The sequence below is a fragment of the Neolamprologus brichardi genome, chromosome 3 (genome assembly GCF_056152115.1).
Source record: "Neolamprologus brichardi isolate AB-2024 chromosome 3, ASM5615211v1, whole genome shotgun sequence".
Taxonomy (NCBI): domain Eukaryota; kingdom Metazoa; phylum Chordata; class Actinopteri; order Cichliformes; family Cichlidae; genus Neolamprologus; species Neolamprologus brichardi.
Genome location: NC_142106.1, coordinates 4,123,107 through 4,148,278, shown reverse-complemented (window position 1 = coordinate 4,148,278; position 25,172 = coordinate 4,123,107). Strand labels below are relative to the sequence as shown.

At 42.7% G+C, this 25,172-nt stretch overlaps 2 protein-coding genes across 3 annotated transcripts in view; one reads left to right on the top strand and one right to left on the bottom strand.

Annotated features, from left to right (window-relative positions):
* Nucleotides 1–25,172, top strand: part of LOC102789482 (methylglutaconyl-CoA hydratase, mitochondrial-like) — a 674,272-nt gene that overhangs the window by 168,387 nt on the left and 480,713 nt on the right. Inside the window, exon 1 of one of the 2 annotated variants that reach the window (XM_087838456.1) lies at nt 24,969–25,005. The exons of the other annotated variant lie outside the window; for it this stretch is intronic. Coding sequence (XP_087694582.1) covers nt 24,969–25,005 — 37 coding nt within the window. Of the gene's footprint in view, nt 1–24,968; nt 25,006–25,172 lie in introns of those variants that run through there. 2 annotated transcript variants of the gene reach the window in all.
* LOC148103189 (C-type lectin lectoxin-Phi1-like) lies at nt 20,151–21,077 on the bottom strand. The gene is made up of 2 exons (XM_087839465.1): nt 20,738–21,077; nt 20,151–20,497 (listed from the first exon to the last, which is right to left on the bottom strand). The coding sequence occupies exons 1-2, from the start codon at nt 21,075–21,077 to the stop codon at nt 20,151–20,153; spliced, it is 687 nt and encodes a 228-aa protein (XP_087695591.1).

Genomic DNA, 25,172 nt, shown 5'->3' with positions numbered 1-25,172 from the left:
GGTTTTTTAGTGTAGCTGCTGTTACGTTTACCTCTTGTTTGTATTTAGATGTGCCCCTCTGTAAATAAAGTTAAATCATAACAAATCCTTCATCCGCGCTTGCACTTGGTATAGTCTCTCCACACGACTGCCATCGCAGCTGTAAGCTGAAACATTTTCATGATCCCCAGTTAGACTGTTACTCTGACGTGTGATAAAAACATACTGGTGGAACAAATGTGCTTCACTGATGTTTAAAACACACGAGGCGGCTGTAACTCAGGAGGTAGAGCAGATCATCGACACATCAGAAGGTTGATGGTTTGATCCCCGTCTGCAAGTCAAATGTGTGGGCGGCATATTGATCAATCCATCAAAGTGTGAATACTGGATAGAAAGCACTTGTGTAGAAAATATGTCTGTCTGAGTAAGGTTTGTATAAATGAGTGCTCAGAACCAGTTCATTTACAAACAACACAAGATTTCAAAAAGAACAACATCAGCAAATTCATGCAAGAGAAAAGCTGAACAGTTGAGACCAGTGTGTGAAAATGTGCCCTCAATGGTCACCAGCAAATTAAAAAGAACTGCACTGCTAGAAAACGACTTTACATCAATAAAACACCACAACACAGAAAACAGACAATTTGGTGTCCTGTTCAGAGTGTGATATCCAACATTAAGGACCCCTAACTTCAATTATCAGTTATGAAGCATCAGCTATATATTTAGGTTAACAGAACTGAATCATTTTCACTTTGCATGCCAGTTAAACCATCCGGTGTGGACAGCCATGTTTGTAGTTTGAGCACCTCCAGTCCACTGTAGTTTCCTGAGGCAGGTCAGCTGTGTAGCAGAACAGAAAGCTTCTTACATGTCCTAAAGAACAGAGAGGAAAGCATCAGAATGTGTGTGTCTGTTTGTCTAAATTTAGATCTTCCATACCTTTTGTTTTGATAACACCCATAAACATAAATGCAGTCATATACAAAAACAATACCCAGCAAGACACAGACTCACATACCTTCTCTGCTCTGTGCTGTAATGCTTGATTCCTGTGAGCACCGTAGACATAAGCTATGCAAACAAGGATGACCACAACACAGAATAAAATTATGATAAACCACTCCATGAACATAGATCCTGTTGTGAAAAAACAAACAGAAAATTAATATCACCCAACACATTTTAACGTATTATACACAAACTGAGGTCTGCACTGCCTTTACCTTTTACCTTAATCTAGAGTACATGTGTCAAACTCAAGGCCCGCGGGCCACATCCGGCCCAGCATAGATTTATATCCTGCCTGCGAGATCATTTTATATAGATTAATTATTATTGTTATGCATGGCCCGGCGACATGAGGTGCTAATACTACAGATCCCATAATGCAGCGCTGCAGCCTCCTTGCCAAACGCTAGATAGCTGGCAACATTTCCGCATCAACCAAGTCAAATTTCTGTTATCACGAAGCTAGCCGCTCACAATGGCGAAGAGAAAAGTTGATTCTGAAAACAGCCTTACAGCACTACTGGGAGGCTGAATATATGTTTACAGACATTGCCGGTAAAGTGTGGAGGTAATGTGGCTGTAATTAAGGAATTTAATTTAAGACGGCACTACGAGACAAAACATCAGGATAAGCTGAAAAACCTAAATGCAGAGCAAAAACAAATGTAGACTTGTTAGGTGAACTTCCATGCATCGTCAAGTCTTGTCAAAAGTGTAGCCACCACCATTAGTAGACAAGAAGAAGAAGACGGCCATAGTGATAGATGGGATCACTACACCGAATTACAACAATAACGGGAAGAAGGAACAGAAGAAGCTGCAGAAATACCAAGGGCTCAGAGAAGAGTTTGAGAAGATGTGGAGGATGAAGGTCACAGTGGTCACAGTGGTAATTGCACTAGGTGCAGTGACTCCCAAGCTAGGCGAGTGGCTCCAGCAGAACCCAAGAACAACATCGGAGATCTCTGTCCAGAAGAGCGCAGTCCTAGGAAAAGCTAAGATACTGTGTAGGACCTTCAAGCTCCCAGGCCTCTGGTAGAAACCCGAGCTTGGGGATTTTTTTTTTTTAAACTCCCACCTTTACACCACACACAGTGTTGTCGCTTCTGGTTATGGCAACATACACAAATCGGGAGCCATGATCAGATGATGGAGGTCAGCTGTGTGAATCAGCCACCTCTAACACCACCCCCGGAACCCAATCCTCCAACCCCTCCTCTGCAGGTAAGTAACAAAACACCCCACCGCATTCTTATGGATGCATGAACTTCATGACCTCTGACCTGTATCTACAGCAGCGGTTTTCAACTCCAGGCCTCGAGGGCCGGTGTCCTGCAGGTTTTAGATCTCACCCTGGGTCAACACACCTGAATCAAATGATTAGTTTATTACCAGGCCTCTGGAGAACTTCAGGACATGCTGAGGAGGTCATTTAGCTATTTAAATAGACTATGTGCACCTTAGCATATGCTACTTCTGGTGGGGAAACTCCTGTAGGGCGCTTCGTTTACAGTGTGATATTCGCGTCTTGTTTACAGTGGGCTTTTCCAAAAAAAAGTCAACCAAATAGAAGACTCAAGCGGCAATTTACATTTCTCAGGATGTCTTGGGCATTTACCAAATATATCTGTACATGATGATCATCAACATGTTCATATTTTTCCCTCGTGCCTCAGAGCAAAAGAGACAAAGTATTCTAATTTCTCAGTATTTGAGAAGGTGAGTTTTCTCAGACAGGCATGAACAGAACAGCTTCACACCTTTCTCTCTTGTTTAAACTCTCAAAGTTCAAACCAAAGATAAAAACCTGGTTTCAGTCCTAAACATTTATTTGAGAAATAAACATACAGCATATTTGTTTTTCTATAAATCACAATGACAGATTTTAGAACTAATGAATTTAACTTTAACCTTAATTGCTTAATTTAAGCTTAATGCACCTTATAATCCGGTGCGCGAACGAACGGACGCAGAACACAATGCACTTTAGAAAACAAAAACAAAAAGCATGCAAAATTGCACTAAAAGTCACAACATACCCTTCGTAAATACTCGCATACAGAGACCCTTACCCGCAATCATTCATGTATTTTTTTTTCACGGTTTGTTGACATGCTGTGTGTACTGATATCGACATAACAGGGAAACATCAGGCTTTGACTATTGTTCACCTGCAGTTTGAATGCTGGACATTTGCCTGTTTAAATCATAAGACCAGTCACTATACAGAGATGTGCTTCTGAATGTGGACGATGTGTCTTCTGCATGCTTGTGTTGAGTGATGTAAACAAACAATCGATCTACGCACTTCAAACATCAAATTGATCATTAGATTTTTTTTATGACACAGCCATGGTGAGTGTTCCCACCCTCTGCTCTTTGTAACCTAACGTAATCTTTCTGTTTTTGTGTTTTGGACATGATTTTTGAGTCCACCTTCGCAGTAGCAATTGACTGCAAAGTAAAGCTAACGGAAATGTACAAACCTACATCCAGTCTTAAAACAGGAAGTTAGCATTTTCTTGTGCACAGGGTCTATCAGCTGTTGTATCAAGGACACATCTAAAACCTGCAGGACACCGGCCCTCGAGGCCTGGAGTTCGACACCTATGATCTACAGTATTAGCTTCTGATCTGTGGTTACAGCAGGTGTCATTTATTTATGACCTTTGACTTGCAGCCATACGCGTCTCACTATCAGTTCTTCTTGTCCATCGGTGATGGAGCAGGTGTATTCTCCACTGTCAGTCTTCGTTGGTTTTCTCAGAGTGAGGCTGAAGTCTCCAGAGTCCAGAGCATCAGGTCTCATTGATGTGCGCTCGCTGTAACGCTGGTTTTGTTCTCTAAGATCATCTCCTCCTTCTCGTTGTCGGTGGACAGTTTTGGGATTAAGATCATTGCGAGTCCACATCACTGTGTGGTTCTTAAATATAACTCCTGAGTACTGGCAGGGTAACAGGACAAACATTTTCCCCTCATTCACCTCCACCACCACAGCCTGGGAAACTGTGAGCACATAGAAAAACACAAATTAGCTCCATATTTTGAGTTTGTTTGCAGGTAATTTATTTATAAGGGCAAGAAATACTGAAATCAAAGAGCATTTCTGCACATGTCGAACTTCTCTGAAAAATGCACACTATGTGAGGGAAATGAGAATAGTCCAGTCTGAGTGCACCAGTTCAACCAGGGAATCATACAGATTCGTTTCAAGTTCCAGAACTAAAAGTTATGAAAAGTGATACTTTTTCATCTCCAGTTAATGACTTTAATGTCATTCTAACTTGTAAAATCAAACTCAAACAGCGTGAATGTATTCAAATACTGGTTTTAGATTTCACAAGCCTGGAGCACTGGGAATATAACATGGACCATAGAACCAAGTCCACCATTACCTTAATTTTTGATTTTGTGCCTTTCTGTATAGTTTTTGTGTCACGTTCTTGGGTCTATTGACCCAGCGTTCTGAATTTTAGTTTATTCTGATGTTTATGGTATGTTTAAGTTCTTTAGGTTATCTAAGTTCATTTGCTTATGAGTTTCCCCTTGTGCTTTCAACCCCTGTTAGGTCTCCCTTGCCCTTCATGTGTTTCATGTCTGTTTCTTATGCTGTCAAGTTCATGTAGTCATGTCTGCATTTCATTATGTTACCTATTTTATTTTGTAAGAAGTCCTGTGTTTTGTTTTATGCTTTCTCTGTGGCGTTATGTTCATGTTATGTCTACTGTGCCTTTCTGTTCCATGTTTCAGGTCCCTATGTTCTGTCTCCTCAGTTGCTGTTACAGTGGGGCAAAAAAGTATTTAGTCAGCCACCGATTGTGCAAGTTCCCCCACTTAAAATGATGACAGAGGTCAGCAATTTGCACCAGAGGTACACTTCAACTGTGAGAGACAGAATGTGAAAAAAAAATCCATGAATTCACATGGTAGGATTTGTAATGAATTTATTCGTAAATCAGGGTGGAAAATAAGTATTTGATCACCTCAAACAAGGAAAATCCCTGGCTCTCACAGACCTGTAACATCTTCTGTAAGAAGCTTTTCTGTCCCCCACTCGTTACCTGTATGAATGGCACCTGTTTGACCTCATCATCTGTATAAAAGACACCTGTCCACAGCCTCAACCAGTCAGACTCCAAACTCCGCCATGGCCAAGACCAAAGAGCTTTCGAAGGACACCAGGAAAAGAATTGTAGACCTGCACCAGACTGGGAAGAGTGAATCTACAATAGGCAAGCAGCTTGGTGTGAAAAAATCAACTGTGGGAGCAATCATCAGAAAATGGAAGACATACAAGACCACTGATAATCTCCCTCGATCTGGGGCTCCACGCAAGATCTCATCCCGTGGGGTCAAAATGATCATGAGAACGGTGAGCAAAGATCCCAGAACCACACGGGGGGGACCTGGTGAATGACCTGCAGAGAGCTGGGACCAAAGTAACAAAGGTCACCATCAGTAACACACTACAACGGCAGGGAATCAAATCCCGCAGTGCCAGACGTGTTCCGCTGCTGAAGCCAGTGCATGTCCAGGCCCGTCTGAAGTTTGCCAGAGAGCACATGGATGATACAGCAGAGGATTGGGAGAATGTCATGTGGTCAGATGAAACCAAAGTAGAACTTTTTGGTATAAACTCAACTCGTCGTGTTTTTTTTTTTTTTTTTTTTTTTTTTTTGCCTGTCCCATTCGGTTCTTTAGCCGTCAGAATTGTTGTCTGAAGACCAACAAGGATACCCAATGGATTTATTTTGCCAAATGGATCATCATGGCATTGCCGTATTGGTCCATTTGATCGACCTTTGTTTTTATTATTTATTTTATTTTATTTTCAGTTGTTACAGACGGGACAGACATGAGTGAGGGATAGGAAAGGGAGAAAGAAAGAGGAAGGAAAAGAAAAACAGAAGGGGAGAGGGACAGTGAGAAAGGGGGAAAAAAAATATCTCCGGGATCACCTGTTGAGAGAAAAAGAATAGAAAACAAGCAAAAAAAAACAAAAACAAAAAAAACAAAGCAACATACTATACACAACACCATCGCATTAATCTAGCTAAGTGTAAACAGCAGTAAATACTAAATATTGAATGTTGTTGTGCAGCACGCAGGACAGACAGCGCACAATGTGCTTTGAAGTAGCAGCCAAGAAAGGTGTGATTTAAGTCTACAAACAGTGAACGCCTGTGTGCACACCTGTGTGGATCGGCGCGCTTGTATTCAAATGGTTTCCCCCTGTAATGGTCTGCAAGAGGATGTAGAGAGCCATAGCCCTGTCCCTCAGGGCATGAAGCAGGCATGGAGGAGATCCAGGCCCCAGACATCCAGAGGTCCCAGAGTGCAAGAGCCCAAGGAGGACCACCGGAGGGGCATCCGTGCCACCTTCATGGGAAGGGCTGAGGATACCCAGACGAGGGGTCACCCAGTAGCCACCGGGCAGAAACTAGAGGGGGCTGCACCGGCGCGCCCGCCGGCTCCGCCGGCAGCCAGCTGTGCCAGAGTGAACCGAGCCGCAGGCACAGAGGCCGGAGGCCCGAGGGCCCTCCGCGCCCCGGAAGAGGCCTGACTGAGCAGCAGGCGCCAGGCCCCGCCAAGTAGCCACCGGGAGTGAGCTGGCACATGACCTGAGCGCCCAGCCCCGGACACCAAGAACCAACAATGCACCGACCCCTGAGGGCATCAGTCACCGGCAGGGAGTGTGGTGAGGGGAGATAGGCCTCCACACTTGGAGGGCCTGGGAGTTCCCAGAGAGGTGGAGTCTAAGACCCGACCTGACATATAGACACAGACAAACAGGCACACACAGACACAGACATGCATTCCCACCCTCATGCACACATATACAAACACTTAGCACTCACCCAACATAGGAATAAACGTAAATGGACATGTACACACAATCACACTCCCCAAACATACTCTATACCCCGGGTCCAGGTATCCTCGCCCCCAGAGGGGGAAACGGCACCCAGACCCAAGAGATGTTACCCTTCCCTCCGGGGTGGAGGCTAGCAGACCGCCCCAGGCTCCGCAGCAGCAGGGAGGCCAATCGGACAGCCAGCATCTCTTACCAGCCCCCCCGCCCCGATGGCTAGCAGAGAACGGGGGTGTGTTAAGACCCCATACCCTCCTCCTCCCGCTCAAGTGTAGTGTTGCTGCGTGTTGCTCTAAAGTGTGTTTAAAACAAGGGAGAGCATGGTGCTGCTGCCAGAGAGCAGCAGGTGTTAGCACGGCCCCTCCCGAGAACCCTCAATGTCTACATGGATTTAAAATTGAGAGGTGGGCACCGGCGCCAGAGGTAGGTTTGAATACACAGACCGTCTACTGGACGCCGTTAACGTGCCCAACCTCAAGGCCCTATATATATATATATATGTGTGTGTGTGTGTTATGAGAGTGTAAGTAATGTGGATGTCTAAGTTGTGAGATAAAATTGAGGCACAGGTGGCCAGAAGAGGACAGAGGGGGGGGGAATGTCTCCCCTGCACCCTGGTGACACACCCGCACCCCAAAGCCCTACCTGTGTGGGTGGGTGTGGTGGAGCGGGAAGAGGGAGGCAGCCGGGGATGGGGAGGAAAAGAAGGGAGGGGAGGGTGTCCCTCCCTAGGGCCAGCTCCCCCGCTGACCCCAATAGGCACCCCCGTCCTCTGGTATCCACCAAGGCAAGGGAGCCCAGGCCCATCCAGACCGGGGCCTACGGCAGCAGCACCGCCAAGCCCCACAGGACCCGGGGCAGCCCACCCTACCCCACCGCAGAGGAAACTGTACCCACCCCAACATTCAATCATCTCCCAGACTACACAAGACACAGACACCCAGGTTAAGTTTATTCTCCACCTCTCCTATGTCTCTCCCCCACCTGCAGAGTGGACTCCTGCAAAGATGGAACAACCTCCCTGCCAGTTGAAGAGCCCCCCGGTTAGGCCGATGCACAAGAGGCTCCCTGTGCCAGGGCTGAGCCCCCGTGCACCCACCCGCCCACAACCTTGGCGACACACCGACGAGGACCGAAGCCCCCAAGGCCCAGCCAGAGCCCCAGCACGGAGGCGAAGCACCCCCGAACCCCAAACCCCCACGCCCGCCCCGGATCCACTCAGGGGCAGCCAGGCCACCAGGCCAGTAACCTACGTCCGCCAGCACAGACCATCCTCCAGCCCCGCTGCACGCGGCCACGAGGAGAACAACCTCTGAGAGCGACCAGAGCCACTAACCAGGTTATGAACACAACCCCCGGGTTAAGCCCTCCAGGGATAACGTCTCTAGGGGTCCTCCAGGTGCCCTAAGCCCATCCCAACCTCCACATCAACCACAATAGCCAAGGCGGGACCAAACCACGACCCCCCAACCCCGCTAGGTGATGGAGCCGATCAAAGGAGCCCAGAGGGATTGATCTAATGTGGTGGCAGAGGCTATATCAAGACTAATGTGATCTATTAGATAGTTTCTATATTGGCTAGAATTAAGATTATTTTTATTTTTCCAGTTCATGAGGACCGTTTTCTTGGCGATGCATAGGGCAGTAAAAACCATGTGGACTGTATTAGTTTCTGTAGTGACATCATCCAAATTTCCCAACAAGCATACTAAAGGGGAGGTTGGAATTTTACATTTCAGACACTTTGATAAGTCTTCACATATCTCGTGCCAAAACTTCTGCACTGGTGGACAGAACCAAAGAGCGTGGATGTAATTGTCTGGGGTATTGCCTTGACAGTGTGAGCAGTTGTTGGCGGATGTAAAGCCCATCTTGAACATTCGATGACCTGTATAGTGCACTCTATGCAGTATTTTGTATTGTATTAATTGCAGATTGGGATTTTTAATCAATTTAAAGGTTTTTAAGCACATCTGAGACCAGACGTTTTGGTCTAAGCTGACTGATAAATCTGCTTCCCACTTTGCAATAGGAAGGGATATTGATTCATCTATTTTAGAAAGTGTTCTGTATATTTTAGATAATAGTTTGGGGGATTTAAGAGTAAGAAATTGAACCACACTTGGTGGTGTTTGTAATTCAACTTGACTGAGGTTAAATTTCTTTTTTACTATGGATTTAATTTGTTGATATTCTAAAAATCTTTTCTTGTTGATCCCATATTGTGTAACTAGTCTGTCAAATGGAATAAATTCTGTTCCCTCTAATATATGTTCTAAGTATTTAATTCCTTTACAACTCCATTCTGGGAAATTAATCTTATTATTGTTTTGTAATATGTCAGGGTTATTCCAGATAGGTGTACGTTTGCATGGGATTATTGAAGACTCCATTATTTCAACTCGTCGTGTTTGGAGGAAGAAGAATACTGAGTTGCATCCCAAGAACACCATACCTACTGTGAAGCATGGGGGTGGAAACATCATGCTATGGGGCTGTTTTTCTGCCAAGGGGACAGGACGACTGATCCGTGTTAAGGACAGAATGAATGGGGCCAAGTATCATGAGATTTTGAGCCAAAACCTCCTTCCATCAGTGAGAACTTTGAAGATGAAACGAGGCTGGGTCTTCCAACATGACAATGATCCAAAACACAGCGCCCGGGCAACAAAGGAGTGGCTCCATAAGAAGCATTTGAAAGTCCTGGAGTGGCCTAGCCAGTCTCCAGACCTCAACCCCATAGAAAATCTGTGGCGGGAGTTGAAAGTCCGTGTTGCTCGGCGACAGCCCCAAAACATCACTGCTCTTGAGAAGATCTGCATGGAGGAATGGGCCAAAATACCAGCTACTGTGTGTGCAAACCTGGTAAAGACCTATAGTAAACGTTTGACCTCTGTTATTGCCAACAAAGGTTATGTTACAAAGTATTGAGTTGTATTTTTGCTATTGACCAAATACTTATTTTCCACCCTGATTTATGAATAAATTCTTTACAAATCCTACCATGTGAATTCATGGATATTTTTTTTCACATTCTGTCTCTCACAGTTGAAGTGTACCTCTGGTGCAAATTACTGACCTCTGTCATCATTTTAAGTGGGGGAACTTGCACAATCGGTGGCTGACTAAATACTTTTTTGCCCCACTGTACATGTCTAGAGTTCAGTCAGTGTGTTTCCTGTTTTACTTTGAAGGTCCGTGTCTCATGTCAGTGATTCTAGTTTTGCTTCCCTTGTCTCGTCCAGCTGTGCTCTCCTTCCGTCGTTATCCCTCAGTGTATTTAAGCCCTGTGTTTCTCTTTGTCAGTGTTGTAGTCTCTCTCGTGGCTGTGTTTCCCTTTGTGTCAGTTTATTTATTTGGGCAAATTTGCATTATAATATCTGTTTTCCTTTTTCCTACAGTATATAAAAATTGGTGTATCTCAAAAATAAAACTATGAAGACACTCAAAATAAATTTCCTGTGGTTGGAAACTATTTTTGGAAACTTTTTTTTTTTTTTTTTTTACAGTTTTGAGAGTTATCTCTCAGAAATTTCTCTAACTAGAAATATATACATTAAAAAAGAAAGGGATTTTTTTTTCTAGTTTATTGCCTTTTTTGCAATTTATGTGGTTACTATGGACTTATTTATACATATTTTTACAATTTGGGAGATAATGGTTGTATTTATGTATAGCAACTTGAAATGCTCCCAAAAATGGCACTACAGCATGTAAAAATATAATATAAGCTCTGGCGGACTTGGTTCTATGGTAGGTCTTAAAGGGTTAATGAAATTAATCATCCCCATTGTTTCCATTTTACTTGAAATAATTTGTGAAACAATAGTTTATAGTTTTAAATGTATGACAAATCATACATTATTCATATCACAATCAACAATATAAAAAATGACAGTAATATCATTTGCCTCATGTAAAATACAGTAAAATCATCATTAATGTTAAAACCAATAATTGGAGGTAACAGTACCGTTCACAAGTAGCAGAGACAGTAGAAACATCTTCATCTTGCTGTTAAATGAATCCTGCTAATTTGCTGCTGACTCAAATGAACTGTGTCACATGACTCCATCAGCTGACGCATAAAGATGCAATTACTTCCAATTCCATAAAGACGTCTCCATGTGTGAACCACAGAGAAGGTCATTACTGCAAATACTGAACAAAACCAGAAGAAATATCCTACTGGTTTCACTTTTAGACAAAAGAAAATGATCTTTTGCAACTTGGATGCTCTAAAAGTTTTCAGATTAAACGTTAGCATTAATCATTTTAAATTTGTCTGCTTGTGATGTCATCAGTCCTTCAGATCGCTGTGTTCTTATTGACTTTCACATTCAGCCGATCCAGCAACAAGCCGCCATCAACACTGAACAATATCTACAGTAACATAGTATTGACACGCTGACAGAGAATAACCCTAATCCAATATCTGACAGCCTACAGGCCTCCTGGGTACCCCAGTGCATGCTGGGATATATGTTAATTTGGTCACATGTGCCTTAAGTGAAACAGCTGCAGATTTCAGACGTTGAAGTTCATGCAGCATCAGCAACAGGCTTTACATTAAGGAGCTCATGGGAGTCAAATAAAGCTGACACAGAGGAACAAACTCTTCTTCTGTACAAACAGATTTACTGGTTTCACTGAAGTTTGAGAGAATGACAATGATACTGGTGCATCTCTTGTTCTTACAAGTGCTTCAACATCTGCTTCAGTAAATGTAAAGGTACAGAAGTTTCACAGAATATATGAGGCAAATATTTTCCTTTCATTGCTGAGATGATCGAACACATAAAAAGTGTCAACAGTCACATCTTGACTCATTCTTACTTCCTGTTTTCTGCGTTTAATGTTTTTTTTCCTTTTTTGTTCCTCAGTTTTCAAACTGAGGCCTTCATTAAGCTGACTTTAGGATTATTGTGGTTAACCACAGAAGATTAAAGCAAAGCTCAAAAAATTCCAAGTCACATGTTTTTGTGTCTTTATCATCATGGCACGGGTGCGTTTACCCTTAAAAAACTGTCATTTGTGTCAGCATAAAAGCCTTAAACAGACATCACGGAAATGCTGGCTCTTTGCTTGTGGTACCAAACTTCTGGCTGGGATGAGACTGGAAGCCTCCAGCAGTGGTGTGATGGGAAAGTTAAAGACTGTGCTATGACTTTGGTGAAGGAAGAGTTCAATGTGTCCTGTCTCCATATGGTCAGCCACCAAGTTCTCTTCTTTTTTTCTTTTGTTCTGTGACTACAGCAGCGAGTTTGTCTCCCTGTTGGAGTTAAATTGTTAAATGTTGCCATTGTGTTTCTTAAATTTGTAAAGTCTTAGTTCAAACTATAGGATCAAAGACATTCCTTTGTACCTGACCACCTCTCCAGCCACTGTGGTGCTGGGGGGGGCTGACGTGTTTTTATTATAGGCACATCCTATCTGAAAGATCTGTTTCTTGTGTTGTAAGCTTTCTGCTTTTATGATCCTTTTAGGTCACACAAACGCACCCCCATGACACAAACATACACATACACACACGTGCACACACATATACACATAGTGCCTTATCTTTTAGAACCATAGGAGGTGCTTGTGTGTAAGCTGGGTCATGGAAATAAAAAGCTGCGAGGAAGGCTGCTCTTTGAAGGAGTTGGTTAGGCGTCAGGTGCGGAGCATTGAGCTCCAAGAGCCTGGATCTGACCAGCCTTCCCCTGCTAGCAAGTGAAACCCGGTTCCGTCTTGTTTTTGTCGTTAACAAGAATTCGTTTCTAAAATAGCGAGCCCTGTGGAAGCGCAGACCCAACATTTATTTGGTCCTTCCGAGCCGGATCCCAACACATTGCGTCCACCGTGGAGGGGGGAGACACTGCCGCCGAAGTCTGCTAGCAGCCAGCATCTGGGACGCCTGATGAAAGCCCTGGTGCTTAATTTTGTCGCCAGGCCAGTGAGTTAGCTTCTGAACTCCCCTCGGGTTGGATGGCAATTGGCGGGATCCAGAGACTCTTCCCGTGAATGAAAAGCAACACAAACAGTAAGTACAGAAGGCCTTAGAGGTTACATGACTGTGCGTTAAACGCGATACCGGGAGCGTGCTAGCCACGTGAGAAAGATGCAGGCTTCTATGCCATTGGGGGCGTTGACAGTTTTAAAGACAACTTAGGTTTGGTGACTCTGCCGTGAAGAGAGTTTGGAATCTCCCCCATTTGGGGCGTTGGAGAGCTTTCAACAGTGAGCACTGTGCGTGTAGACGCAAGCGATAGGTCTATTTTGTGTGTGAGTGCGGGCCAGACGTGGTCTGTGTGAGTCTGATTGTTGTTTTGTATGCAGTCACTTCCAAGCTAATGAGCAAGCTACACATTATCAGAGCAGGAGCTGGCTTAGAGCGCATCAGAGGGGAGGGAAACAGAGCTATGATAACTCAAGCATGCGGCTATCTGAGAGTTGAGTTTTGTCCTCACACCTCAGATGGGCAACAGCTTTTCTGCATCCTGATTCCTGTGTGTGAGACCTTTGTAACATCAGCATCATGTTTTTTGTTTTGGCCAAAAGCAGGTGAATGTGTCTGACGTCACTGCGTGTGAGCCACAGACAGGTGTGAAAGTATGTGTGTGAACTGGTCCCGAACTGGGGAAGAGATGATTCTGCAGGTCACTTTCTAACCTAGTGGCCACAAAAGAAATAAAAAAGATTTGTGTTGAGGAAATATGAATGAAGGGTGTTTCTCAGCCTGAAACAACTGCAATCCCCCTTTCTGTTTTTAAGAAAGGAGAGTTCAAAAACAGAGAGAGAGATGTGTGTTGTTTAAGCAGTGATGAGAATAGTGAAAATGTCTTAGTTTGTCACTTCAGGTGTAGAGCATACCTGAATCAATTTTCCACATGCAGCAGTCGGGAGGAAAATTATAGGTTTAACGTCATTAGGAAACACTGAGGCCGAGCTTTTGGCTGAGTGGTGTTTACAGCTTAACTCCCATGTGTTCCTCGCCCTGAGACAATAAGCTCCATGGAAGTTAACCTCTGCCTGAAGACAAGGAGTGCAGTTCCAGAAGCACAGCACATAAACAGTTGAAAGCAGCCCAAGAGACAAAAGCAGAGTCCTGAGCAGAGAGGTCCAGCAGCAGTGTGTGCAAATGGCATCAGAGAGAAAGAAAACCCATCAACATGGATGGATGGAGATGTGTTTTCAGCAAGTTGCCACTTCACTGTGTGTGAAGATGACTTTTGAGGAGACTGTCTGAGGGACATTTGCCACTTTTGAAGTGAAATGGCACATGAGACAGTGAGGATGACCCAGGACAAAGCTGAAGAGAACTGACTGCCATTGGACTGCAAAGTGGGAGAGAAGAACGGAGTGAGAGGAGCAGGTGAAGACACAGAGGAAGGCTGTTTGTTTAGTGTGGGAAATCAAAATTTGGGTTAGCAATCCTGGGAAAAAGGAAACTGCTTTAAGTGGGAAAATTGAGAATTGACTCTGGACTACAAAACGCGAACGGTACACAAAAAACACACACAAACAGAAAATGCATTACCCATACTAACCCTACATACACATGCAATGAAACTCATGAAGACAGCGTCTAAGAATGAGATTAAGTCACTAGTAAGCAGTGATGGAAACGTAGCAGCGTTACTTTTTTCAGTAACAAGTAATCTAACTAATTACTGTTCCTATCGTTACAACACCGTTACAGTTACTAAGAAGAAAACGCGGTCCGTTACTATTTTTCAACAAACAGACGGTTGAAGCTCCCTTCAGATTACCACATCTTATATCAGTTGCACGGAAGTAGCTGTAAGTAATCTGGACGCTACAGCTTTAAGCAGCTGCGCTCCCGCGGACGGTAATCACGATCACTTTCTGGCGCAACACCTGGAGCTAAGGGGGCAAAACAATCGCATGAGTGCTGCTGTTTGACTGAGGAAGAATAAAGTAGTCGTGGTAAGCCAATCACATGACCACTTAAAGACGAAGCAACAAGGTACCAGTTTATAAATTGTGTTGTTAGGCCACGTAAAACCAGAGTCATGATAAACAAGATATACGCGGCGTTTTTTCCTCAATAGTTTCGTCACGTTTACTGTCTAAGGACAGCGCAGCGAGTCCTCTCTGCTTATGAGAGAAAAAACAAAAACAAAAACAAAAAAACAGGGGAAGTTTTAGGAGAGAGAGAGAGAGAGAGAGAGAGCAGAAAAAGAGGGAGAGCGAGTTTTGAGATGTGAGAGATTTGTGACGTTTACCTTGTTTGGTGTAGTTAATGTGTTGTCTTGTGTAGTTAGTGTGTAGTGTTGTGGATAGTTTTGTGTTGTGTGTCAGAACAATGAGACGACTGCTGTCTCCAGGTAGAAACAGGAGTGACACACCTGCTACTGTCAGACCTGCAGGTATCAGGCTGTGATGTTTCCTTTATAGTGGACAGAAATTATTGTTTTGGAGTGGCACAAATAATTTGTGGCATCTTATTGAACAGCTGATTGTTCTGTAAATAGTTTGAAATGATTTTAAAAGGGTCAAAGGTAAATGGATGCAAATAACTGTTGTTTGCAAAACTTGTGCATATGATTTTAAATTATTTATGAAATATGATTCATTAAACATGTTTGTGGTTGTTACAGTAAAAATATAACTTTTTTCTACTCTGATTTTATGTTTTTTGTCTGATTTTAGATCAATTGTGTTAATACAGTATGTCAAAATGAAAACATGACTGTAAATTCAGACACGTGAGGTTGTGCTGAAAAGGATGATACCAAACAAGACAAAGTAAATAGTTTTTAAAGGTAAAATGTGGCGGGAAAATCAAAAGTAGTTAAAAATGGCAAATTATACCCTGGACCCCAGAGGGTTAAATGTTTTTTTTAAAGTAACGCAATAGTTACTTTTCAAGTAATTAATTACTTTTAGAATATTGTAACTCAGTTACTAACTCAGTTAATTTTTTGAAGAAGTAACTAGTAACTATAACTAATTACTTTTTCAAAGTAACTTGCCCAACACTGCTAGTAAGATGAAAGTGATACATAGACTAGTGGACTGAATATTATAGGACAGATGGTTGCATCATAGAGGAGGAAACAGATGATGAGAGGTCTTAAATGAGTGAGCTGATTGTGAGTTTCTGGTGTGTGTGAAGTTTTAACAATACATGAGAAGAGACTCATTATGTGATAAGACAACAGGGTTATGCTGTATGTTGTGTGTGGCTGATTGGATGAATGCTTTGAGATTAATCTGGCTGATGATTTGTCTTTTGTTACAAAGTTGAGCCAATTAGGTTTGGTATGATTTACTGTCCTGGGAGACGAGGAGCACATGTCATGATTTAACAAGGCCTTTATTTCTTTTCTTTTTTCCTTTTTATTTTGTTACTTTCACGGTGCAAGTTTTGTTTGATCATTTTTCTGTCATCTAAGCAGATCTGAACTTTGAATAGGAAGAACTGCACAACATGTTGTTGCAAAGTGAGTTTCTCCAAAATTAAAATGTGCTCAGGAGAAAGTGACTTATTGGGACAATTAGAAAGCGAGTCCCTGTCTAAAAGGATCCAGTCTAAATTCTTTTTCTTTTTGAAATGTCGTCGTTTTGCTGAGGGTGGAAACGAATGCGGCGATAATTTCCACTATCACCAAAGAAAGAATCAATGAATGAATAATGAGTGAAAAAAAATGGGGGACTGACTGACTGGTAAAAGCTGATAAAAGCTCACAAGACTTGACTGACTAACACCACTATGCAAGGTTAACCACCACGCAGACATGACAAAAGGGTGGATGTATCTCTGTGTTTGTCTATTGTTGCAGGAGCAGGAGGAGACCACAGAAGGAAACTTGGGTCACATGACTATGTGAACTCTGCAAATTTAACCTTTTTAGTTGTAATTTTTCTGGGTGTTTTTTAATTTACCATGGGTGTGTTATTCACTACCTTGTGTTGCTCACAGAGGTCACTGTGAGAAAGAGTGTATACACCTGCGCAGCGCTAACATTTACGTTACTTTTCTACAGCAGAGGGCTAATCATGTGATTTGATCATGTGATTTACAGCAGGACACAACTTCACGTTTTTCTACCACAGAATTATTGTGTTTGTGTGTGAAGAAAACTGTGGTTACAAGCTGTGTGTTGGTGATGGACGTACACTGTGTTGTTGAAAGAATGTTGAAATTACAGGGAGAAGTGAATATAGTCACATACTGTGTTTGAAACCAGTGTTGCTTCTTTTCACAGCAGAGTGTTAACAGTATGACCTTTCACAGCACCCCTGGAATCTGCATGACCGACGCCTGACCACCAGGATGAACCGTGTGTTTGGCTAATGTTTGTTTTCTTTAAGAGTGTTTGTAGGATTCAGGACAGACAGACAAGTGACAATTGAACAGATGTGCAGTGGTTACTGAATAGTTAATATGGAGCTCATTATCTGACCACTATTGAGTTTATAGTGATAAATGAGTCAGTGACAAAAAGGAAAGTCACTGATTATAATGTGGAATGAATGCTAAAACTTACTTTGATTTCACAGTTTGTGATATGAATATGTTTTTACAGTTTTTCTGAGGAGATGATTGTGGATGTGAAGGCTGATACAAAAGTAAATATCTCTAATTATCTACAATCTGAACAGTGAATCCAGTTTTTATTCCTCCTTTAACTCCTCCCTCCTTCATCCTTGGTCTTCTTTGTCTTGTCGCCTCCTTATTAACATTTCTCAGCTTGTTGCCCAGAAATGTGGCCGTCAATGTGAGGATGGGTGGATTGAGCTGAGTCAGCAGCTGAAGGTCAAAACAGGAAGTTATGTTGCTTCCTAACAGCTGACCAATCACAGGCCTCAAACTGAACAGACGCTCAGACTGGAACAACCTTCGTCTTCCTCTGAGATGCGATTATGGTCAAACCACCATAACACACCCACAACCTCCAATGTTGAACATTCTCGGCCCAGCTTTTAAAAATCCACCTGACAAAGCAGCAGCTTGGTGATCTGTGAATCCAAACAACTCATACGCTTGCTGAGCAGGTTACCTCAGAGGGAACCTTCCTCCTACTTTAATGTGTGCCTGTCTTTCAGGAACCTGTCTGCAGGTCAGGGTCCCACACAGTCCACTAAGAGTTTCCCACAGGAATGAAACAATCTTTCTCCTGAAGGGTAAACACAAGCTTTAAGCATCACTTGACTAGCATGCAAGCAGAACATGTTTCTGTGACCCACCTCTCCCACAGTGGGTATCAAACCCACTTTTAAAAGCATTAAAAAGGCCAAATGTCTGAAACATCTGAAGCTTCATTCAGTCACTGCTTCAGTACCTGATTCGGTGGTTCATAAGGAAGTGAATCATTGAATCATTGGTGGGGATTTTATGTGAGAGAGAGTGAACCAGTGTGAGAGATAATGAGACATGGAGTAAGTGTTCTGCCTGTTCATAAATAAACATAATATATAATAACATTATATCTATTATGTTTATATTTTACAGGTTTATAAGTTATTATTCCCCCAGGTCAAAACCATCTATGAAAAATACATATAAGTTATGAAATATATTTAAATCTTCCTGCTCAAAGGTAAACCACACTAATATTAATGGATTGCATTTATATAGCGCTTTTCAGGACCCTTAAAGCGCTTTACAATTCCACTATCCACTCTCAACACTGGTGGAGGAAGCTACAGTTGTAGCCACAGCTGCCCTGGGACAGACTGACAGAAGTGAGGCTGCCATATCGCACCATCGGCCCCTCTGACCATCACCGGTAGGCAGTAGGTGAAGTGTCTTGCCCAAGGACACAACAACCGAGACCGTCTGAGCCGGGGCTCGAACCGGCAACCTTCTGATTACAAGACAAACTGCCAACTCTTGAGCCACGATCGCCCCTAACCTATTATATGACTGTTGTATAGGGCTTCATTTAATTATTTTTTCTATCTATTATGTTTTCAAATATTGTGAGGTCACAAGCAAAGGGAGAACACACCAGGGTAAATGAGACAGTGTACAGACTAAAATTATTAATCAAATAGACAATGTGATGTTTTTGTATTGTATATATGGTCAGAAAAGGTCAATTTCACCTGTAGGCAACCGCAAGTGACAAATAAAGACTTAATTCATTCACATGAAAGATTCAAGCTGCTGTTCATATTCTGTCCAACAGAAAGATGACTGTGTTAGAAAACCTCGAGTAATGAAGCCTTTTTTAAAATATAAGCTTCAGAAAGTTACATGTGGACAAAGATATCAAAATGAGGGATGCTGTCAAACTTGAGTGTTACACAGCTGTTTATGTCTAACTGAATCTGGTTGACTCAGTTCAAGAGAAAAATAAATCGTAAAAATTATTTATTATTGTATTTGTATAGCACTTTTCTAGTCCCTAAGGACCCCAAAGTGGCGTCCTTAGGCTATCAACCGCCACTCCTCCCAGCCGTCGAAGGTGAGCACTTTGTTCCCTCTGTCCAACAGCATCTTCGGAGGTGTCGGCGCGCCTGGAGAGCGACTCGGGCCTCCCTTCTCCGCACAGTGGAACGCAATAAGCGCCTGGCGGATCACCACCGGACCCCTGCTCCCACCTCCACACCTGGACAAAAGGTTTGGCTGTCTACAAGATTCGTCCCACTCAGCTCTGAATCCAAGAAACTGTCTCCCACTTTCATTGGTCCCTTTGAAGTCGACTCTGTGATTAACCCTGTCTCTGTCCCTCTTAAACTGCCCCGGAATATGAAAATCCATAACACCTTCCACGTGTCGCAAGTGAAGCCGTGCCTCTCTAGTCCTCCAAACCGTAACAGTAACAGTGACAGACTTGGTTAAATTAAGCTGTATAAGTCATTTAGATTTTTGAAATTACACAGTGGTTTATTTGGCTTCATGAACACATGATCAGATTATAGAGCTCATATGGAATCATGACACAAACATGGTTTTACCTGCTTTTAGTGACAGGCTTTGTAATTCAAGCTGAGGATACAATGGTGTGATACAAAGATTTACAACACATGAAGCAGAAACATTAAAACCTTCACCATATCTGAACTAAATAAAACAAACATCCTGCTACAGTTTAATAATGAACCAATCCAGCAACAACGAAGGAAGAAACCAAGATGCTCCTGACTCTGGTAAAGGAGAGGAAATGAAACACAGACTGCTCTCTGCAAATATCTAAGCTGCAGGTAATAATCTGTTGGTCATTTTTCTCCCATTTCAAACCCAGAGACTGTAAACACTGAGCAGAAACACAGAGTTCACCCCAGAAAATCTACATGTGCAGCTAAGAAGTGTCTTTAGTTTTAAACTTTAGTGTTTTATACAAATAAAATTAAATTTTTCATTCTCCCTCTGACTGACCCACTCGTGCTGCCCTCCTGTGGTCATGGCTGCAGACATGCCACAGTCTTCAGTCTTTCCCCCTGAAGCCCACCTCTCATAGCACACTAGGTTGTCATTGACCCAGAACCATAAACCCAGAGTGCAGGAGTATCGCAGTCCCAGCCACACGAAAGGAGTCGAGGCCTTTTTGGCTCTTTCCTGGACCCATCGCTGCTCCTCAGGGTTGCTGATTGAAACCAGGTCATGGTGGTTCTGTCTGCAGTAATTCAAGGCTTCCTCCCAGGTTTTGTTTTCCCTGATCAGGATCAGATTATCTGCCATAAAATCAGAGACAGATGTTTGGTCCAGTTTCACTAGAAGAACAAAAGAAAACATTTCAGTAATTTTTCAGATGAATCAGCAGCTCTACAGAGAAATCTGTGTTCCAACCATCAGCTAAACATCTTCACCTGCAGAAATAAGTGGCTGAAGAAACATACTGACCTAAATCCTCTCAGTGACACCAGCTGTTCATCTATTGGACAAACAGCTGAGATAAATCTGTGTAAACTCACCATCATAGCAGAAGAAAGGCTTTCTTTGGTCACATCCAGCAGAGCTCCATCTTCCTGATCTCCCTAACAGAGTCGTAGCACATTTCCTGTTGTTTAGTCCATCATTAAATGAGTCCATGTCCCAGTATCTGAAAGAGAAGTTATTCCCATCTGACCACCTCCAGCTGTCTCTGAACAGGCCGATCCACGAGGCTGTAGACTTCTGCAGCGTCTTAAACTCTTCACTGTATATCTGATCGAGTCCACTGGCCAGGTCAGTGTGATGCTGTCTGCAGTAGCTCTGAGCCTGAGTCCAGGTCACAGACGTCTCATTCAAATGAAAGGTTTTGTTGTTTTTCATTGTTTCTGTCAAATCAACAGAAAAACACAAAAACATCTTTATCAGCTAATTTATCTCATTCTTCAAAATGTCTCTTTCAGGAACATGTGATATAACACAAATTATAAACTAGATTATAACATTATTAAATATTGTATTATCACATTACTGTTCACATATTCTCACCATCATAGCAGATGAACTGAAATGGGTGAGTACATGGGTAATCAGCCCATTTGTCTTCTATTATCACACAGTTCTCAGGGGTGCCATCATAATCATTTGGCTCTCCATCTCTCCAACAGGTCTTATTTTCAGTGTATTCCTCCCCCAGCAGAGATCAGTGCCACCTCCTGTTGTCTCTTCCTGGCTCGCTGTACAGTCCAATCCAGGCTTGTGTTTGACTCTGTGCAGAGTTTGAAGTCTTCTCATGTCTGTCAGGTCAAACACTTTGGCCAGGTCTGTGTAGTTCTCTCTGCAGTATGCCCGTGCTTCATCCCAGCTCATCTCTTCTTTAATAAAGTGGTACTCATACAGCTGACATGTGATGAAGACACACTGACCTAAAACAGAAGAAATACTGTTGAATATCTGCTGATACAAGCAGGAAACTCATGTTCCCATCAAACTGTCCAGTTTACAGGTGAATCCTGGATTTTCTCAGTAAGAGTTCATTTGTTTAATGAGTCCTGATCAAACTAAAGGATTTTAGGTGGAAACAATCAGGAGCCCTGGTAAAATGATCACTCACCCATCAGAAGAAGCAGAAACAGACTCCACTGCATCGTCGCTCTGTCACATGAAAATGACTTTTCTGTCATTTGGAGGAAACAATGAATCCAGCAGCTCTTCAGTGTTTGATGGACACGCAGCACTTTATATTAAACACAGATATCTAGTTTATCACACACTGCTGTAAGAAATATATGATTATTCTTAATAAATGATCATCTGTTTAAAATTGTCCAAGCAGAAAGAAGCAATAGTTCAAATGTGGTCCACACAGCACCTCTGTACACAAACATGAAATGAGCCTGCAGGTTTGAAACTTACATCTGGTTCTTCTCTGGTGTTCATGCAGACAGCTGTGCAGTAAATAACCATCTGTACTAACACACACTCTCTGTGTACTCAGTATTTGAATATTAAGATACAAATTTCCCCCCTCACACAAAGACACAGTGTACGTATGAGTTAATAACACAAACACTAAATCCTCCTGTTTGTAGCAGTGTGTACACCTGAGACTGTCACCTGTCTGTCTGTCCTACACTCTCTCTCTGTTTCTTTCTCTCTGATTGTGGAATAAAAGTATGAACATGTGTTTATAAGTTACACTAGTGTTTGAATCCTGCAGCTTATCACACATTTGATTTCCATGTGTGACGACTGCAAGTGTCCAGAGTGAGGACAGACTGAGGGACCCACTGCTGCACATCATCTGTGAGGCTTTGCACCCCTGATGATCCACCAGGACAAACTCAGCAGTGTGTGAGGAAGAGGAGGAGGAAGAGCCAGCAGCAGCTGACAGATGGAGAGAATAGACAGACTGTTCCCTGTTTGTGAAGGACTGCTAGGAAAGTTTAGAATAACTAATTGTCTGTCCTGAATCAGTCTTATTAGGTAATGTTCAAATAATTTTATCATCCCAGTGTTTGCAGTGTGGGAGAAAGTACTCAGGGCCTTCAAGTTACACACTATGAAAGGCAGCAACAAGTTTAATGTTCAGAAACCTAAAGTATGTATCAGCAGCTGAATGGACCTAAAAATAAATGTTTGTTTCAGTTCTATGAAGCTTTGAGTATTTTGGATCAGTAGCACTGCTGTGTTTGTTGCATCATATTGCTGTAATTGTTTATATGCTTTATATATTCTGAGGTAAGTTGATCTATAGTGTTACATCATATTCTATAAGGATGTTATGTGTTTGTAGACTTTCTGCCCAGATTGACCCATTTAGCAGAAGTCAGCCTGTTTAAGGCTCTGATATCTATTCTGTGTGACTTAAAGCAGTTATGACATGGTCTGATTTTCTCACCCAATAAAGGAATATTTCATATATCAGTCTACTCTTCATTCTATCAGAAACAGTTATCACAGCTCGTACATTTGCTTTTTATACATATATGTAAGCATTGAGCCAAATGTAATAATGCCAACATACTGAAGGAACAACATTTGTCTCTTATATATAATACATCTATATATACACTGTCACAGATACTTGAGTGTCTTTGAGTGAAGATTTAAGGTGATAGGACATAAATAGCTGCAACTTGAATCTTTACTGAAGCTCAGTATTTGACACAGAGTTCACTCACATGTGCTGTACCAGTGTACCTGCACATGTGATGTGACAATAGAAGTGATTTGATTTGAGAGTTCAAACTCACTGCTGTAATAACTTATGATTAATATAATAACTATAATATTGGCCATCTCATATTTACACTGACTTGAGTCTCATGAACAACATTAGCTAATTGTTATTTATTAGCTAATCTTAAATTGACTGTTCAGTACAGATATGAAGCCCAACAATCATGTTTTACAGTCCTGTGGTATCAGCCTCAGATACTTATTAAATCACACAAAGCTCATGTAGAAACAAACAAACGAACAAAATATGTTCTCCTTCATTTCTGTCAACCACACATTTTCAGCTATCATGGTTGCTAGGCAACCTGGGAAGCGCGACGGAGGCTAGACCGCCCATTTCACAAGCCTCGCACTTCCGGCCTTAGCGGTCTTTGAGTACGTGGCCCTTGAGGACCGTTGAGGCTGCAGACCCTGAATTGGGATACAGCCTTTGTGTCAGTGTCACGTCGTTAACGTCAGCTCTCCCTCGTGCTGTGTCTCTCCTGACGTTTTCTTGAGTATTTTTGTTCTAGCTTTCCAGTTTATTGATGGAAACAGTCCAATGTAAAGCAGGAGGGTGTGAAGCATCACAGTGGAAAATCACAACAACAATCACACAAAGTTCAAAGTGTTGAAAAACACAAAGTCAAACAGCTTCTGAATCAATATCATCCTCATTCATCACAAATTCATTTTGTCCATGAAAGAAAAAATGAAGAGTTGAACTAAGAAAGGAGGTCCTGTTCAAACAGCACAAACACACATGAAGACAAAGCTTTGTGTTTTCACAGCTGGGTGTGTTCCAGTAAAGTGTGAGCAGCACAAACACAATCAGAGTTTGTGTCAGCTTCCAGTGAGTCACATTCAGTGTGTGCAGCCAAACATGATGGCAGACTGCCACAGATCACTTCTGAGGAAAGAGGAGGCGTTCAGCTTCCTCATAGTTTCACACCTGCATGAAGCAGCCTCACCCTGACAGCTTCAAATCACTGTCAGCTGATCTCTACCTGTCCTGTGATTGGCTGAGCTTCAGGCCTTCTCTCAGTCAAACTGGAAACAGGGATTGAGACAGTGTGAGGGTTTGTGGAGTGCCACAGTGCTGTAATGAATACTGTAGTGGAAGAAGTTCTTTCACACTCTTCATCCTAGAGCTGCTTTATGTCCATGATCTGCATGGAAACACATCTATGGAGAGGAAATCCAGCTGCTGAGGGTCACATCTGCATCATTGTAGCTTCAGTGGATGTTTCAGTGTCAGGACTGAAGGCGGAGCTTTGTGCGTGTCAGGGTGACGCCGCAGCAGCCGCCTCCAACTGGAGCGCTCGGGCGTGAAACTACAAGGAAAGCCGACGCCCTCCTCTTTCCTCAGAAGCGATCTGTGGCCGGCCGGACTTCATTCCACAGATCTGGTTTAACAAAGTGTGAAGCTGAACTCTGAGCTGTGACAGTGTGAGCAGTGTGAGAGTGTCAGTAGATGATCAGCAGAGGAAAGTGAAGCTGCTGTGAGCTGATGTCCTGAAGGGCTTTGAAAGAGTCTCTGAGTTTGACAGGAACATGAAGATGTTTGTGGTGTTTGTGATCCTCCTGCACGGTAAGTACACCTTCCTCTCTCTGCTCTCATCATCAGCTTTTCTTTCATCTCTCTCTCTTTAATGTGTTTCCAGTTTGGGTTTTCTGTTTGGTTTTCCTTTGGTCAGCATTAAACCTGCTTTCAAGTTCACGTTCTGCCTCCGTGAGTCCTGCATTTGGGTCCAATCC

Bases quoted from the DNA above. Each gene is read 5' to 3' on its own strand.
- LOC148103189 (XM_087839465.1), bottom strand. From the start codon at position 21,077: ATGAAAAACAACAAAACCTTTCATTTGAATGAGACGTCTGTGACCTGG. The intron at 20,498-20,737 runs GTGAGTTTACAC...ATTTTATGGCAG, and splicing joins GCCTTTCTTCTGCTATGATG to ATAATCTGATCCTGATCAGG.